General features: G+C 33.1%; 1 protein-coding gene across 4 annotated transcripts in view; it reads right to left on the reverse strand.

Annotated features, from left to right (window-relative positions):
- LOC135837643 (zinc finger protein 37-like) overlaps window positions 1-15822 on the reverse strand; it is a 115987-nt gene that overhangs the window by 81794 nt on the left and 18371 nt on the right. For all 4 annotated transcript variants that reach the window (XM_065352990.1, XM_065353006.1, XM_065352997.1 and 1 more), the window contains exon 2: window positions 109-165. In XM_065352990.1, the coding sequence (XP_065209062.1) occupies window positions 109-110 (2 nt within the window). In that variant the 5' untranslated portion in view covers window positions 111-165. The remainder of the gene's footprint in view (window positions 1-108; window positions 166-15822) is intronic.

Raw genomic sequence — 15822 nt, forward strand, 5'->3', positions numbered from 1 at the left:
ATGGCTGCTGCTGCTAGTACTTTCACCCTCTCAAATGACTCTAATCGACTTGTAAATGCAGACAGCCTGTCTTGATTTGATACGATAACAATAATCTCGCCTACTTACATGTTTTAAACAACTTGCACATGATGTTGTTTTCCTATGTGATTCTCGCTGTGGTACCTGTAACATAAAATTCATATTTTTCACTTCTCCAATATTGTCAAATTGTCAATGATCGCGAATCATTATCGATATCCTCTATAAATTAAGATGCCCGGTTGCCTGCCTTTCTTCGATCTGACAGCCTACTACTCGAAGCGAAACACTCTACGATATTTTTAGCATAAAATATTATATAACATATGAGCTAGACAGGTACGCGATTCTTTAGCTATCAATTCAAACAAAGCTACTAAAAAACCATCGATAGGTATTTCGTATTGGAAGCGTTTGAAAAGGATAAAAAAAAAACTAGACAGCTGCGCCAAGCGCAGCTGTAACAGTGTGCGTAGCTTCTTTAGTTTGGAAAGCGCAACGCAATTTTGGAAAAGAAGCATAACAAAATTTCAAAAAAAGGCGCAACTTCGAAAAAAGCACAATGCGACTTCAAAATAATAAGCACAATGCGATTTAGAAAAAAATCACAACGCAAATTTCAAAAATAGAACAAGATTCCGAAAAAAATCAAAATATGATTTTGAAAAAAAAGCATAACGCAACTTTTTAAAAAAAAGATTGGAATTTTGAAAGCAGAACGCAATCATGATTTTAAAAAAAATCACAATATGATTATGAAAAAAAAGCACATCACGATTTTCAAAAAAAGCACAATGCAACTTTGAAAAAAAGCGATTGGGATTTTGAAAGCAGAACGCAATCATGATTTTAAAAAAAACGCACAACGTGATTTCGAGAAAAAAAGCACAATACGATTTTCAAAAAAAGAAAGCACAAAGCAACTTTGGAAAAAAGCAATTGGGATTTTGAAAGCAGAACGCAATGATGATTTTAAAAAAAGCACAACGCGATTTTGAAAAAAGGCACAACGCGAATTTTAGTTTAAAAAAAGCACAACGCGATTTCGAAAAAAAAGCACAACACAATTTTGAAAAAAAAGCACAACGCAATTTTGAAAAAAAGCACAGTGCGAACTTTGAAAAATGATCAACGCGAATTCTCAAAAAAGCACAAGGCCAACTTTGAAAAAAAGCACCATGCGCTTTGGAAAAAAAAGCACAACGCAAATGTTGAAAAAAAAACAGAACGCGAAATTCAAAAAAAAAGCACAACGCGATTTTGAACGCGATTTTGAAAAAAAAGCACCACGCAATTTTGAAAAAAAAGCACAACACAATTTCGGAAAAAAGCACAACCCGATTTTGAAAAAAAAGCGAACTTTGAAAAAAATCACAACGCAATTTCAAAAAAAAGCACAACGCGATTTTGAAAAAAAAGCACAACACGATTTTGAAAAAAAAGGCACAACGCGAATTTTAGTGAAAAAAAAGCACAACACGATTTTGAAAAAAAAGCACAATGCAAACTTTGAAAAAAAGCTCAACGTGAATTCTGAAAAAAGCACAAGGCCAACTTTGAAAAAAAAGCACAATGCGGATTTTGGAAAAAAACACCGCGATTTCGAAAAAAAGCACAACGCTATTTCAGAAAAAAAAGCACAATGCAAACGTCGAAAAAAAGCACAACGCAAACTTCAAAAAAAAAAGCACAACGAGATTTTGAACGCAATTTTGAAAAAAAAAACACCACACAATTTTGAAAAAAAAAGTACAATACAATTTCAGAAAAAAAGCACAATGTGAACGTTGAAAAAAACACAATGCGATTTCAAAAAAAAACCGATTTTCATTTTAAAAAGCACAACGCGAACTTTGAAAAAAAGCACAAAGCAAATTTTGGAAAAAAAGCACAGCGCAATTTTGAAAAAAAAACGCACAACGCGATTTTGAAAAAAAAGCACAACGCGATTTCAAAAAAAAGCACCACGCAATTTCAGAAAAAGAAGCACAACCCGATTTTTAAAAAAAAGCACGACGAGAACTTCAAAAAAAAAGAACACAACGCGAATTTTAGGAAAAAAAGCACAGCGCAAATTTTAGAAAAAAAGCACAACGCGATTAAAAAAAAAAAAACACAACGCAAATTTTGGAAAAAAAGCACGTGATTTTAAAAAAAAAGCGCAACGCGAACTTTGAAAAAAAAGGCACAACAAAATTTTGAAAAAAAGCACCACACCATTTTGGAAAAAAAGCATAACGCAATTTAAAAAAAAGCACGATTTAAAAAAAAAGCACAACGCGATTTTAAAAAAAAAGCACAACGCGAACTTTGAAAAAAAAAGCACAACACGAACTTCAAAAATCAAGGCACAACAAAATTTTGAAAAAAAGCACCACACCATTTTGGAAAAAAAGCATAATGCGATTTTGAAAAAAAACACGAGATTTAAAAAAAAAGCACAACGCGATTTTGAAAAAAAAGCACAACGTGAACTTCAAAAAGAATCACAACGCAATTTCGAAAAAAAGCACCACACAATTTCGAAAAAAAGCACAACGCGATTTTGAAAAAAAAGCACAACGCGAACTTCAAAAAAAAGCACCACGCAATTTCAGAAAAAGAAGCACAACCCAATTTTTAAAAAAAAGCACGACGAGATTTAAAAAAAAAGCACAACGCGATTTTAAAAAAAAGCACAACGCGAATTTTGAAAAAAAAGCACAACGTGATTTTTAAAAAAAAGCGCAACGCGATTTTTAAAAAAAAGCGCAACGCGAACTTTGAAAAAAAAGCACAACGCGAACTTCAAAAATCAAGGCACAACAAAATTTTGAAAAAAAGCACCACACCATTTTGGAAAAAAAGCATAACGCGATTTTGAAAAAAAACACGAGATTTAAAAAAAAAGCACAACGCGATTTTGAAAAAAAAGCACAACGTGAACTTCAAAAAGAATCACAACGCAATTTCGAAAAAAAGCACCACACAATTTCGAAAAAAAAGCACAACGCGATTTTGAAAAAAAAGCACAACGCGAACTTCAAAATAAAAAAACAACGCAAATTTTAGAAAAAAAGCACAACGCGTTTTCGAAAAAAAGCACTACGCAATTTCAGAAAAAGAAGCACAACGCGAACTTTGAAAAAAAACACTATGCAAATTTTAGGAATTGAAAAGCACTAGATTTTGAAAAAAAAGCACAACACAATTTTTAAAAAAAAGCACAACGCGATTTTAAAAAAGAAGCGCAACATGAACTTTGAAAAAAAGCACAATGTGATTTTTAAAAAAAAACAACTCGATTTTGAAAAAAAAGCACAACGCAATTTTAAAAAAGAAGCGCAACGCGAACTTTGAAAAAAAAGCACAACGTGATTTTAAAAAAAAAACTCGATTTTGAAAAAAAAGCACAACGCAATTTCAAAAAAAAAGAACAACACGATTTTGAAAAAAAAAGCACAACGCGATTCCGAATACACTATGCTATGCTATTCTGAAAGCTCCGGAGCACAACGCGATATATCAGGAAAGCATAAGCACTGCAGTACTGAGAGATTGAGAGAACCTCTTGGGAGCACAGCAAAATCACAAATGACTTGGAGGTTTTGATTCTGAAAGGGTAACCACCTGCTTTCAGCATCTACGTGTGTAAATGAAACACCTGCAGGTGTTTCACAAATGACTGGTGGGTTTTCATTCCGAAAGGGTAACCACCTGCTTTCGGCATCTAGTCTAAAATTGAACAATGGGAAAGATAACACTGTAGATAAGAATATTTTAGGACCCCTGCAGTGTTACATTTTAAAACCAATGTCGGCTTCCCTTTTGATACCTTTCTCATTGTTCAATTTTGAAAATTTAAAGTCGGCTTCGCTTTTGTCGGCTTCCCTTTTGATATGGCCCTTTTCCCTTTTTTATTCTTTTTTTGGTACAAATTTTCGTAATTAATTGCAATTACTCAAGAAGCTAATTGAGTAATTGCAATTATAATTACGACATTCCCTCCCTCAAGTTATGCCTCACCTACCTACGAAAGATTCAAAAAAATCGGCCCATTCCTCTAAGAGAACATTCGAGCCAAAGAATTTTTCAACTTTCGGAACGAAACCAATAGTGTGCTACGCACACTAAAAAGAAAGAAAGAAAACTACACATGCATATCGACGAGAGAAGATAGCGAGCTACAAAACTGCATTATTAGTACGACTGTTCCGAAGGTCATTCGATACATTGTACAGTGCGATATAATTTTTTTCGTGTCTAAAACTACCACCTTATATACATACTGTATATTTTAACGATTCATTTTCTTATCGTGAAAAAAAAATTAGGTACCTGAAGAAAATGTTTAGTGAAAAAAAAACCTTGATAAGACACTACTAAGTACATTCGTCGTGTACTTGTATGTACTTACATATACAAATGAAGCTCGCCGGAATTGCAATTTTTTTGAAAAAAAACCCATTACATACAACTACAAAGAAATGTACATAGAGTTGAAGTGAAATGAAAAGCGATAGAAAGACTTGTTTCTTGGTAAGAGTAGGTACTTATAAGAGGGCAGCGATGAGAAAGCGTTGACGTGTAAATTTATGACAAGGACGTAATTTAGAGGCTAAAATTGCGCGACCGAGAGGTCATAAAATTTCGTGAAAACATAAAGGCCGTTAAAATTTACACATTTGAGGGAATCTTATCGCGAAGTGATTGTGTTCGAGCTTCGCGAACTACATAATATGATAGCTTAGAAAATTTTGAACAAAGAAGGAAAAAATTAACCGGTGAGGAAGTTGGATTTTTTAAAAATTTTATTTGATGGGTTTGGGAATTTTTATTGGGATTTTGGATGGATTTTTGAGAGATTGAGGTGATGAAAAATGATTTTCAGATTATGCCATCGAAGCAGAATTTATTTGTAAATTTTAATTTTTCAATTCAATTGTGTGCAAATTGCCATTGGATTTCTCGTGTAAAGTTTTTTTTGTGGTGGAAGTTTCAGGACGGCTTGAAACCATCGTCGATCAATTCGATCAAGGTTGAAAACAAGCCATGCACAAGCAAAATTTCAGCCATCTAAAATCAATTTGGTAAAATTTTGATTTTTCCAAAAATTCGTCAAAAATTGAAAAATGAAATTTAGCAGTACCTATGATTTTTTTCAAAAATCATCCCTCTTTGAAGACTCCTGGTTCAGCCCCCTGAGCTGTGGGGGGAGGGGGGTCTCAAAATGTTTCTGAGTGGCCCCACTCAAAGTGAACTTCCTCACCGATTTCCGTCAAAATCCAGATTTTTTTATTCGTCCAATTCATCAATTATCATAATTTACCCAAATTTTCAGAACAATTAATTCCTGGGAAAAAAAGTTGTATCAAGTTTCATAAACTTTGATACAAATTGTATCAAATTTGATCCAAAAAATTGATATAATTTTATCAAACTATATACTGTTTGATAAAATTATGTCAAACTGTATCAATTTAATGAAAGTTTTATTTATTTATTTTATTGGGTGCCATAAACAGCTGCTATGGCTAGGGGCACCTCATCATTACATTTGGCACAGTTATCTACATAGCAAATTATAAATTATAGATATTACAAAGTAAGAAAATTTATAATGTAAGCGTATAATTATTAAACTATAGTTTTTGTCTTAGTCCTGTGGTATTTACAAAGTTCAGTACATTATTTATTGCGACTGGATCATCTGATAGGATAGTATTTATTTGATTGGAATTTAGAAAGAGGGAGCGAGCATGTTGGAAAATGGGACAGTGTATGAGTATGTGGGGAACATTTAGAGGAACATTGCAAGTGGAACACATAGGAGGAGGTTGTTTTAGGGATAAGTATTGATGGGTGAGTAAAGAGTGTCCAGTTCGAAGGCGAGTTAGTATTACTTCTGAACGACGGTTGGGTTGTTCAGATGTTTTCCAGAATGATGCAGAGTTTTTAATACTTTTTAATTTATTTGTGTTAGGAATTTGGGACCAGTAGGAGTGGAACTCATCAAACATGATCTTTTTTGCATGTAATTTTAAGTCAGAAAGGGGAACTGGTATGTTTGCTATAGGTAGATTTTTGAAAGCCTGTTTAGCAGTTTTGTCAGTAATTTCATTACCTTCTATTTGAGAGTTTGAAGGGATCCAACATAACACTAAATTTTGAAGCTGAGGAGTAGACTGAAGAAAATTTACAATTTCTTGAGAGATGGGATGAGAGTTCTTTGATTTATAATTTTTTATAGATAGGATTGCAGAGAGTGAGTCAGAGAAGATGACAGTTTCGTTTTGTAAGAAGTCTGTAGTGTATAAAATAGCATATTTTATCGCATACAATTCAGCAGTTAGAATGGTGCATTGAGAAGGCAGAGCAATGTAATTCTATACAATTGTATCAATTTCATCATAATTTGATAGAATTGTGTCAAAGTATCCATTTTGATGAGTGACAATTTTATAAAATTGGATCAAATTCATCATAGTTTGATAGAATTGTGTCAAACTACATATATCAATTTTGATGAAAGTAATTTTACAAAATTGGATCAATTTTATCATAATTTGATAAGATTGTATCAAACTTCATCAACTTTTTATGAAAATTGTTTTATAAAATTGGATCAATTTGATACCTAAGATTGTATCAGGTTGTATAGAATTCTATGAGATGTTTTTTAAGTGGTCTTGAATAATTTGATCAAATTAATCATATAGAGTTTGATCAACTTTTCTATATTATATCAAATTGTTTGATGAAATTCTATACAATCAGATCAATTTGATACAATCTCCTCCTGTGCTTTTCAAGGCAATATTCACCTTTCCCTCCCCCTCCCCGTCTTCTACACGCAAGAGCAAATTATTTTGAAAATGTTGAAAAAAAAATTTTTCAGATCAAATTTGATACATTTTCTTCCTGAAAAATTCCAAGTCCAGAACGTTGAGAAGGGCATATGTGTTTTTTTAATACCTCTTCATTCAACAAGCAGGTTGGCTGAGTAGGTTAGGCAGATGGACTAAAGTAGCTATGAAGTAGAGATACGCGAGTTCGAACCCTTCCTGGGGCAAAATTTGCCAATTTTTTTCACTTTTTTTAGAAAAAAATTTTTCTTGCAACGCCAATTGTTCAAAAAAATTATGCAAGATAACTATTTCAGCATTTTTATGAGTTTATGAGAGCTCATTAGTAACAAATTTTGGATAAATTGTGTATAAAGTTGATCAAATTGATCAAATACATATGTATAATTTCTATCAGTTTTGATCTGGTCAAAATTTGGATCTTTGATAGAAATAAATTATTTAATATTTTTAATTAAATTTGATACAACTTTTTTTCCCGTTTTTATTTTTTTAATTTTCCACCGGATTTTACATCTTTGTGACCCATTTGACCCATTTGGGCACATATTTTCAAAGTATTTTTGTGCTTGTTCAAATCCGAAATTTTCTTCTGCATTATTAATGGGGTAGATCAAACAAAAAATGTATCCTCTCCTGGAGTTGAACGAAAATTGAAGAAAAAGTTTACTCTGAGTGGAAGACTACCTAAAGTTTTTTTTGAATCTTCTAGCTGTTCAAGGGGGCATGAGCTCGGGGTCCTCAAAATAGAAAATGATGATTTTTTTTTTTACAACTTTTGGGCATAACCAGTGCAATCCCTCAGTCAACCCCCCACCCTCCCCCTGCCCAAAAAATTCGATCAGAGTTTCTGAACTTTATGTTCATTACATTCAAAATTCAAAGATTTCTGGATCGCGAAAATTACAATTTTTTATCAACTTGAAAGCACTTTTTTTCCAGCATTAAAAATTTATTTTATGAAAAACTAACGTTGGATTCGTGTTCAGCAGGTCAAAATACTCCGATGAACGAACTTTTCGGGATCATTTCGATTTAATCTTCAAAATTCATATTTTTCTACTAGTTTTAGTGGTGCAAAAAAAAAAATTCAAGAGAAAAAAGTGAATTTGGACAGTTTGATCAAAATGACTGTGAAAAGTGTGGTAATCTCAGGGTGGTTGAGAAGGAGGGAGAAAGGGGCAGTTCGCCCCAGGCCTATGCTTTCTGGAAGGTCCCGGAAAAAGAAGGGCATGTGATGAAAGAAAGCCTTTTTTTTTTACTTCTTGAAGTACTTACAAATTTTCAGAAGCTTCCGCCCTCACTTGGCCTTGTTCTATTTTCTTTTCAAAATTGACATCTTTAAAAAAATTTTTAATTCTGAAATCTTAAAAGCCAAAAAAAAACTCTTGGCATTAAAAAACATTGATTTAATTCTCTCGAAATCAAATTTTCAAAAACTTTCGCCCTTGCTTTGCTCAGGCCAAGTTGTTTCTTGTTTTAAAGTACAAAAAATCAAATTTGGGTCCCCAAAATTCTAAAACAGAAAATGAAAATTTATATGAGTCATACAATCGATTGGCAAAATTGTTTTTTTTTCACTATATTGGTCAGAAAATCCAAGTCGAACCCCCTCCCTTCACCAAAAAATTTTTAATGGTGGAAAAGTGCTTTCGAAATGATGAAAAAATTGTAATTCTCTCGATCCGCCAATCTTCAAGCCCTTGGTAGAAGGCTGAAATTGGCGTTGAATTTTGAATTTAAAGTGGGAAGTATGTTAAGAAACTCCAATCGGAACTTTTGAGAGGGGGGATGACCGAAGGATTGCGCTGATTTGTACTACTCAAAAGTGACAAAAACAACGATTTTTTTTCAAAAATGACTCTCTACTTTGAGTACTCTTATCTCAGCCCCTTGAATTGCTGGCGAGCTCTAGGGTTCGAAAACTGACTATCAGAAAAAATTTTCAATTACCTACTTGATACTTTTTTTAGTGACATTGCCAGTTGAAAATTGCAATGATAAAATGAAAAAAAAAAAACATTTTTCGACTATCGTTGAAATTTAAAAGCCAATTCACTGGAAAGAAAATTGGTAATTTTCCTAAAAACATTTCGACCAAAATTTTGTGTATTTCAAAGCCTGGGGGGGGGGGTGAGGAAGGGAAATGGGCTGAAATTTTGTAAAGGGGGGAGGGGGCTGAAAAAGTTTGAAAAATTGAATTTTTGATTAATTCGAAAGATTCACTGTTCTTCTCACTTGTAGCTCAATTTGAAAAATGTGCAAGAAAACACCCTTGACGAGGAGGAATAAATTGGCATAAAAACCTTTTTCAAAGCCTGGGGTAAAACCCGCGATACTTCTGATTTTTATTTTCAGTGCAGTGATTTTTTTCAATTTTAGATGCACACCAATTTTAACAGTATACGGGATTGTATAAAGCTCACATTTTAATGCATTTTGCATATTTTAAAAACCTCATTTCATCGTTTGAATTTTTATTTATTCATTTTCGTGTTTTATCGTAGCAGAATTGAAATTTAGGCATAAATGACTACTCTTTTAACCGGTTAAAGTAAACGGTAATTTTTGCATTTTTAAATTTAAACTGTGTAATATTCTAATAATTATTCCGCCCAGTTTTGAATTTAATTAATTGTGCGTTCATTCGCTCGTGATAATCCTTGAGCTCCCCTTGGCTGACGTCATTGTTATCAAATTTACTGATGATGTGGCCAAAAAAAAACTATGCTCTAATAGGGTGCTTTGCAAGAAAAAAATTGACCTTCATGTTGAGTTAAAAGTTACTCAGAAAAAGTTTTAGTTCCGGAGTAGTCTCATAAGGGGAGATATGGGCCTTCAAAAGGGGGGGGGGGGATTTTTTTGAATAATACCTTCTCCTTGAGGATCCATATATCTGCTCTCCAGGGACACTTCCGAAGCTAAAACTTTTTCTGAGTAACTCTCAACTCAAAATGAACACCTCCTCTGAATTTGATCCGAATCCTTTGACTTTTTCCACCCCATGAACGCACCAAAGACACTGATGATAATCAGCAATCGGTCTAAAATAACTATTTACAGAATCACTTCAATTTTATTCGCTTTTTTTCCATGTTAAAAAAAACATCTCGATTAAAAAATTAAAAATTAAAACTTTTTCTTTCAAAATTATTGTATTTTACCTAATAGGGAAGAGAACAATTTTCACTCAAGCGAAGCAATAGCCAGAGTTGGACAAAGTCTTCTCAACAATTTCGGCTAGTTTCCCTCATTAAAAAAAAAATGTTTACCGATGCCGGAAATTTAATAAAGTGGAAAACAAGTTCAAAGTATATCCAGATACGTAGGCAGGCACTACTTATAAGTACTTGAAATACTAAAATATAAGTAGGAAAAAAAAGTTCAACATAGCTGAAGAGAATCTACGCCAAACTCCTTGGAAAAAGACAGATTTCAACAGTCTTTTCAACTCTTTTTTGGAAAGAATCTAACCAAAAGTCAATTTCAAGGCCAGATAGTTCTCGTTAAAAACTTTGGATTTGGTAGGTAAAATTACTTTTTTTATTTAAAAAAAAATTGTTCTGTCCACCTCTCGTTTTCTGCTAAAAATTGCAAAAAGTTTCGCCTTTTGTAAAATTTGCCAAAAAGTCTCGTTCATTGATTAAAAATAGTCGTTTTTATTAGCAACAAATTAAAATTAGGTACTTACACCTATTTTGCCAAAAACTTTTAAAAATTTCATTTTTTTACTAAAAGTTGAGAAAATGTCGTGTTTTTTTTACAATACTTAGTTGCAAAAAATATCACTTTTTGTCAATAAATGTCAAAAAGTTCGACTTTTGGCCAAAAGTTTTGAAAAAGTCTTGCCTTTTGCTAAATTGTCACAGTTTCGCGTTCAGCCAAAAATGAGTAGGTTCAAAATTTCAAGTTTCGTCATTTGTCAGAAGTGCCATAAAGTCTCGCATTTTTCCTAAAATTATCGTTGCCTTTTTGCCAAAAGTTCAAAAAATTTTGCCCCCCCCCCACAAGTTAGGTACTAAAAGGTCTCGCTTTTTGTTAAATATTGCTTTGCCAATGTTTCAATCGAATTTAATTATCAAATTATGGTTGGAATGTTTTGTTTCGTATAATTTTTGTTTACGTTAAATTCAATTGTAACGATGTTTTGGGGTGGGGGGGCGAACATTGAAGATGCTGCGAGTCCTGGTGAAATTTTATTTTCGCCCCTGGAGGGGTGAATATTTTTCTTGGATGTTTTTTATTTACACATTATGAAATACAAACAGCTCAGACAGGACTCAGAAATGTGCTCAATCTACTTCAATATATTTCAGTTTCTTCGTCTTCCTTATTTTGGTAAAAAAATCTCACTCAAAAAAAAAATGAAAAAAATAAGCTAGTGAGGGTGCCAAATTTTGAGAAAATTATTGTTTTCAAGTATTCACAAAATTTTTTAAGACGAAGAAAATTCAAAATTTCTCGAGGGTGCCAAATTTTTAAAAAATTATTGTTTTCAAGTATTCACAAAATTTTCGAAGAGGAAGAAAATTCAAAATTTCTCGAGGGTGCCAAATTTTTAAAAAATTATTGTTTTCAAGTATTCACAAAATTTTCGAAGACGAAGAAAATTCAAAATTTCTCGAGGATGCCAAATTTTGAAAAAATTATTGTTTTCAAATATTCACCAAATTCTCGAGGAGGAAAAAAGTTCAAAATTTCCTGACTTTTACCAATTTTTCAGATTTTTCCAAAAGGAAGGACCTCAATATTTCAAAATTCTACACTATTTTTCAAAAACTTACCCAAAACATGCGAACAGAAAAGAAATGATTATTTTATCGCGAACAATATAATTCGAAACGACGAATCTCGCACATTAGTTCAGACAATTTGTTTATCAATCATTCTTCAATGTATGACTGCTCAAAATATTCGAAGTTTCCCCTTCCTTATTACTTGTTTTCGTCTAATTTCTCGGTTGTTATCGAAAAAGCCTTCATTAGGTCAATTGCCTAATAGGCCTCGAAATTCATAGAGTCATAGTACATGATTCAGGTATTATCTTTTTTACTTCATTAGCCTATTAACCTGATTAGTAAAAAAAATAAAAAAATAAAAAACATTTCCTCTATTTTAATTGTCGATTTACGAATTTTTCTCTCTCTTTTCATATTTCAGCATTTTGAGACACAAAAAGGAAAGGTTACAGTTATTATTACCTATAGCAAATACATATCTGGCCTGTATATTTTCATATCTTTCATTCTTAGCTGATTTTCCACTTGATTTGAGGAAATAAAATATCATTTTTTCCCCTTTTAAAAGAAATTATTACATCGAGATCAAAGGGAAACGACTTTGAGAAAAAAAATTCTCGGAATTGCTTTTTATATTGTCCCTTTATTCCTTTTATATAGGTATTTTTTTTAACAGTTTGTAAATGGGCTAAGATTGCGATTCGATCGATTTAAAAATTACAATGCTAGGTCGACTGATAGGCGACCGAAATTTTTCACAGATTAAGTAAAAAAAAAAATTCATTTGACCTATGAAAAAGGTTTTTTTTTTCGAATTAGGTAGTTTCAATGATATCTGAGGTCATATTGGTAATAAGACGTAGACTATGAACTCCGTAGTATATTCATAAATGTGTATATCATGGGTCGTAGGCTAGGTATAGGCACCAGTGGTTACAAAATTATCTAATCTAAATAGCCTACCTACCATGCTAGCCTGCCTTATCCATACCAATACCAATACGTTAGTATATGTGTACTTAGTACATACAATGGCCAAGCACTTGAAATTGAACGCGATTACAGGTAACGAAGCGCACAACGCGTCAGCTACCTCTCTTCTGCTCCCCTTCCACCGATAACCACATTCGTTTTTACTTTGACCAATGACGATGCCTTAGCAATCTTCTATAGTATACACTGTGTTTATGAAGGTATGATTTATGTAGGTACTCTTGACACACGTGTATTTATGTATTTAAACCATTTATGGTAATTGGTAGTGTCTGTCCGGGTCTTATTTTGGGGTGATTTTGTTGCTAATGAGATTATCTAAAGGGTATGGGTGGACTAGGGCTATAGGGTGTACTTTATTTACCTATATATATAGTGAATTTTTTTTTTGCTCCCACTTCCTAAAGTTATTACCTCTGGTGAGAAAAATGACTGTTGTTAGTAAAAATAAGTCGTGCCAGGAAGCCCCCTCTCCCCCCCCCCCCCCAGTTCTCAATATACATGTATAACAAATCCGAAAAATTGAAATCGAACAAGTACTTGATGTGTTTTTTTTCCTAGAAGAAAAGTAATTTAAAAGAAATCTGAGACATTGAATTCAAAAAAAAAATTAATAAAAATACCAATTTGTCCAATTTTTTTGATTTTTTTCAACTTTGGGAGATCGTTATGGAGATGGCCAACATTGTTGGGGGTTTTCTCGAAAAAAAATTGAAGGTACTGCCCTGAAGAAAATTGAAAAAAATGAAAAAAAATGAATGAGTTGGGGGGAAGCGGTTGGGAATAAAATTTATCAAAATAAAGAAACCTTTTCATCAATTTTGTAAAAATAAGACTTTTGTTTAGTCACTTTTGAAACAAAAAGAGGACTTATCAGGCAGGCAAAGCAAAAAATCAATGCTTTTTGGACGTTTTGGCCAAAAACCAAAATTTTTTGATTAGTTTTGGCAAAAATTACGCCCATTTTGACTATTTAAAAAAAAATACTTCCTGGGAATTTTGACGAAAAAAAAATCACAATTTTCCGACAACTCGCCAAAAAATTGACTCTCTCTGGCAATTTTGACGAGAATGGGAATTTTTTGACAATTTTGGGAAATGCAATCATGTCCTTTTAGGCAGTTTTGTTTGACGACTTTGGCAAAAATTGACCCCTTTGACAATTTTACCAAAAATGAACACTTTTCGACTATTTTGCCAAAAATTGGCACATTCTTACGTGGGAAAAGGCAGGAAAAAAAACAGATCTTTATGAGCAAGTTTGGTAAAAATCAGGACTTCTGGAACAAAAATAGGATTTTTCGAACAGATGAAGTCAGAAATCAATTCTTTTTGGTGGTTTGGGGCGAGGAGAGGGTACAAAAAATTATGGACTTACGACTTTCGAGAATTAGCGTTCCCCTCCCCCTCCCCCCTAAAAAAAGGTGAAAAAAAGGCCTGTTTAGAAGTATTCTACTCAGAGGTGAAGAATTTTCAAAAAATTTGTAGATACCTGTAGACCTCAATTTTACATTTTTTGGATTTTTTCAATTTTGGGGGCTTTTCACTAAAGGACCACCATCATTTGGAGGAGCAAATGAGGGATTTTCTTAAAAATATGTTTATTTGGGAAGATTCTGCCCATTGAAAAATTTTCAAAACATTTCTACAGACATCAATTTTGGACCTTTTTTTAAAAAATAATTTTGATAGTAATGGACATTGGACACTCTTGACTATTCTGCCAAAAATTGACAATTTTTTACACTTTTTGACTTGTGCAAATTTGACTGAAAAAAAAAACAGAACCTTTCGAGCAAGTTTGGCAAAAAAAAAAACAGGACTTCTGGAACAAAAAGGAGAATTTTTTAAACAAATAATAAAGCGAAAATCAATTGTTTTTGGTGGTTTGAGAGGGTGGGATGGTGGTGTCGGTGTACAAAAAATTATGGACTTACAACTTTCGAGAATTAACGTCCCCCTACCCCTCACCCCCCCCAAAAAAAAGGTTAAAAAACCCTCAAAAATTGACACTTTTTTACACTTTTTGACTTGTGCAAATTTGACAGAAAAAATCAATTATTTTTGGTGATTTGTGGGGGGGGGGGGGTGTGGTGGTGTCGGCGTACAAAAAATTATGGACTGACAACTTTCGAGGATTAAGAACGTGCCCCCAAAAAAGAAGCGAAGAAAGGCCCGTTTAGAAGTATTCTGCTCAGAGATAAAGAATTTCCAAATAATTTGTACCTGCAGACATCACATTTGGCATCTTTTTTGATATTTTTCAACTTTGGGGGTTTTATAAAAGGGGACCAACATCATTTGGAGGTCCAAGGGAGGATTTTTCTTTAAAACATACTTATTTAGAAAAATTATTCTGCCTTGAAAAATTTTCAAAAAACTATAGACATCAATTTTTCATTTTTTTTTCATTTTTTTCAAATTTGGGGGCTTGAAACAAGAGATCCAATATCATTTGGGGGCCCGACGAAGATTTTTTCTCTTGAAAAAGAGGTTACGTAGAACAATTTTAATGTGGAAACGAAATGTTTTCAAAAAATGTTCCCTGATTTTGATTTATTCTCTTTTCTTGTGATTTTTTCAATTTTGAAGGACCCCTCACCAGGAAGGGGCCAATATGGTTTGAAGGGTAAGAGAAAGTTTCTCCTTAAAAAAGGGATTATTTAGAAAAATTATGACGCAAAAACGAATAATTTTGATTAATTGATTTTTTTGTGTCATTTTTTTCATTTTTTCCAATGGGAGGGGGCTACTGAGACCACTTTTTATGCAGATAAGGGAGAAATAAAAAATAGGGAATTATTTTCTCATCCAAGGTAACAACTTTGGTGAGTGGGAGATGAAACATTTCAACTTTGCAAAATGAGGGACCCCATAGGGTGGTCTGAAAGGTGCACCCTTCTTATGTACGTATTGTTTTGAGGTAATGTACTTGTAATTGAGATGTCTACAGTGGACGGGGGAGGGGCTCGATGAGGGGTGAGGTGAAACAGAGGATCAATGTTGAAATATTCTTCTCATTTTCAATAACCGAACTTCCCTTACTTTTTTTTGAAAACACCAAAAAAAGTCGTGTTGTGTGATGAAAAGTAGCCCTAGTTTTTCCTTCGTATGACCCAACTACTCATCTCCCTTCACCCCTCCTACCCTTTCATTCTAGTATAACGTGAAAATAACCTCTATTGCAGGTCGCATGTGTAGTACACGTATACAGAGTATTTAGG

The sequence above is a fragment of the Planococcus citri genome, chromosome 1 (assembly GCF_950023065.1).
Source record: "Planococcus citri chromosome 1, ihPlaCitr1.1, whole genome shotgun sequence".
Classification (NCBI taxonomy): Eukaryota; Metazoa; Arthropoda; class Insecta; order Hemiptera; family Pseudococcidae; genus Planococcus; species Planococcus citri.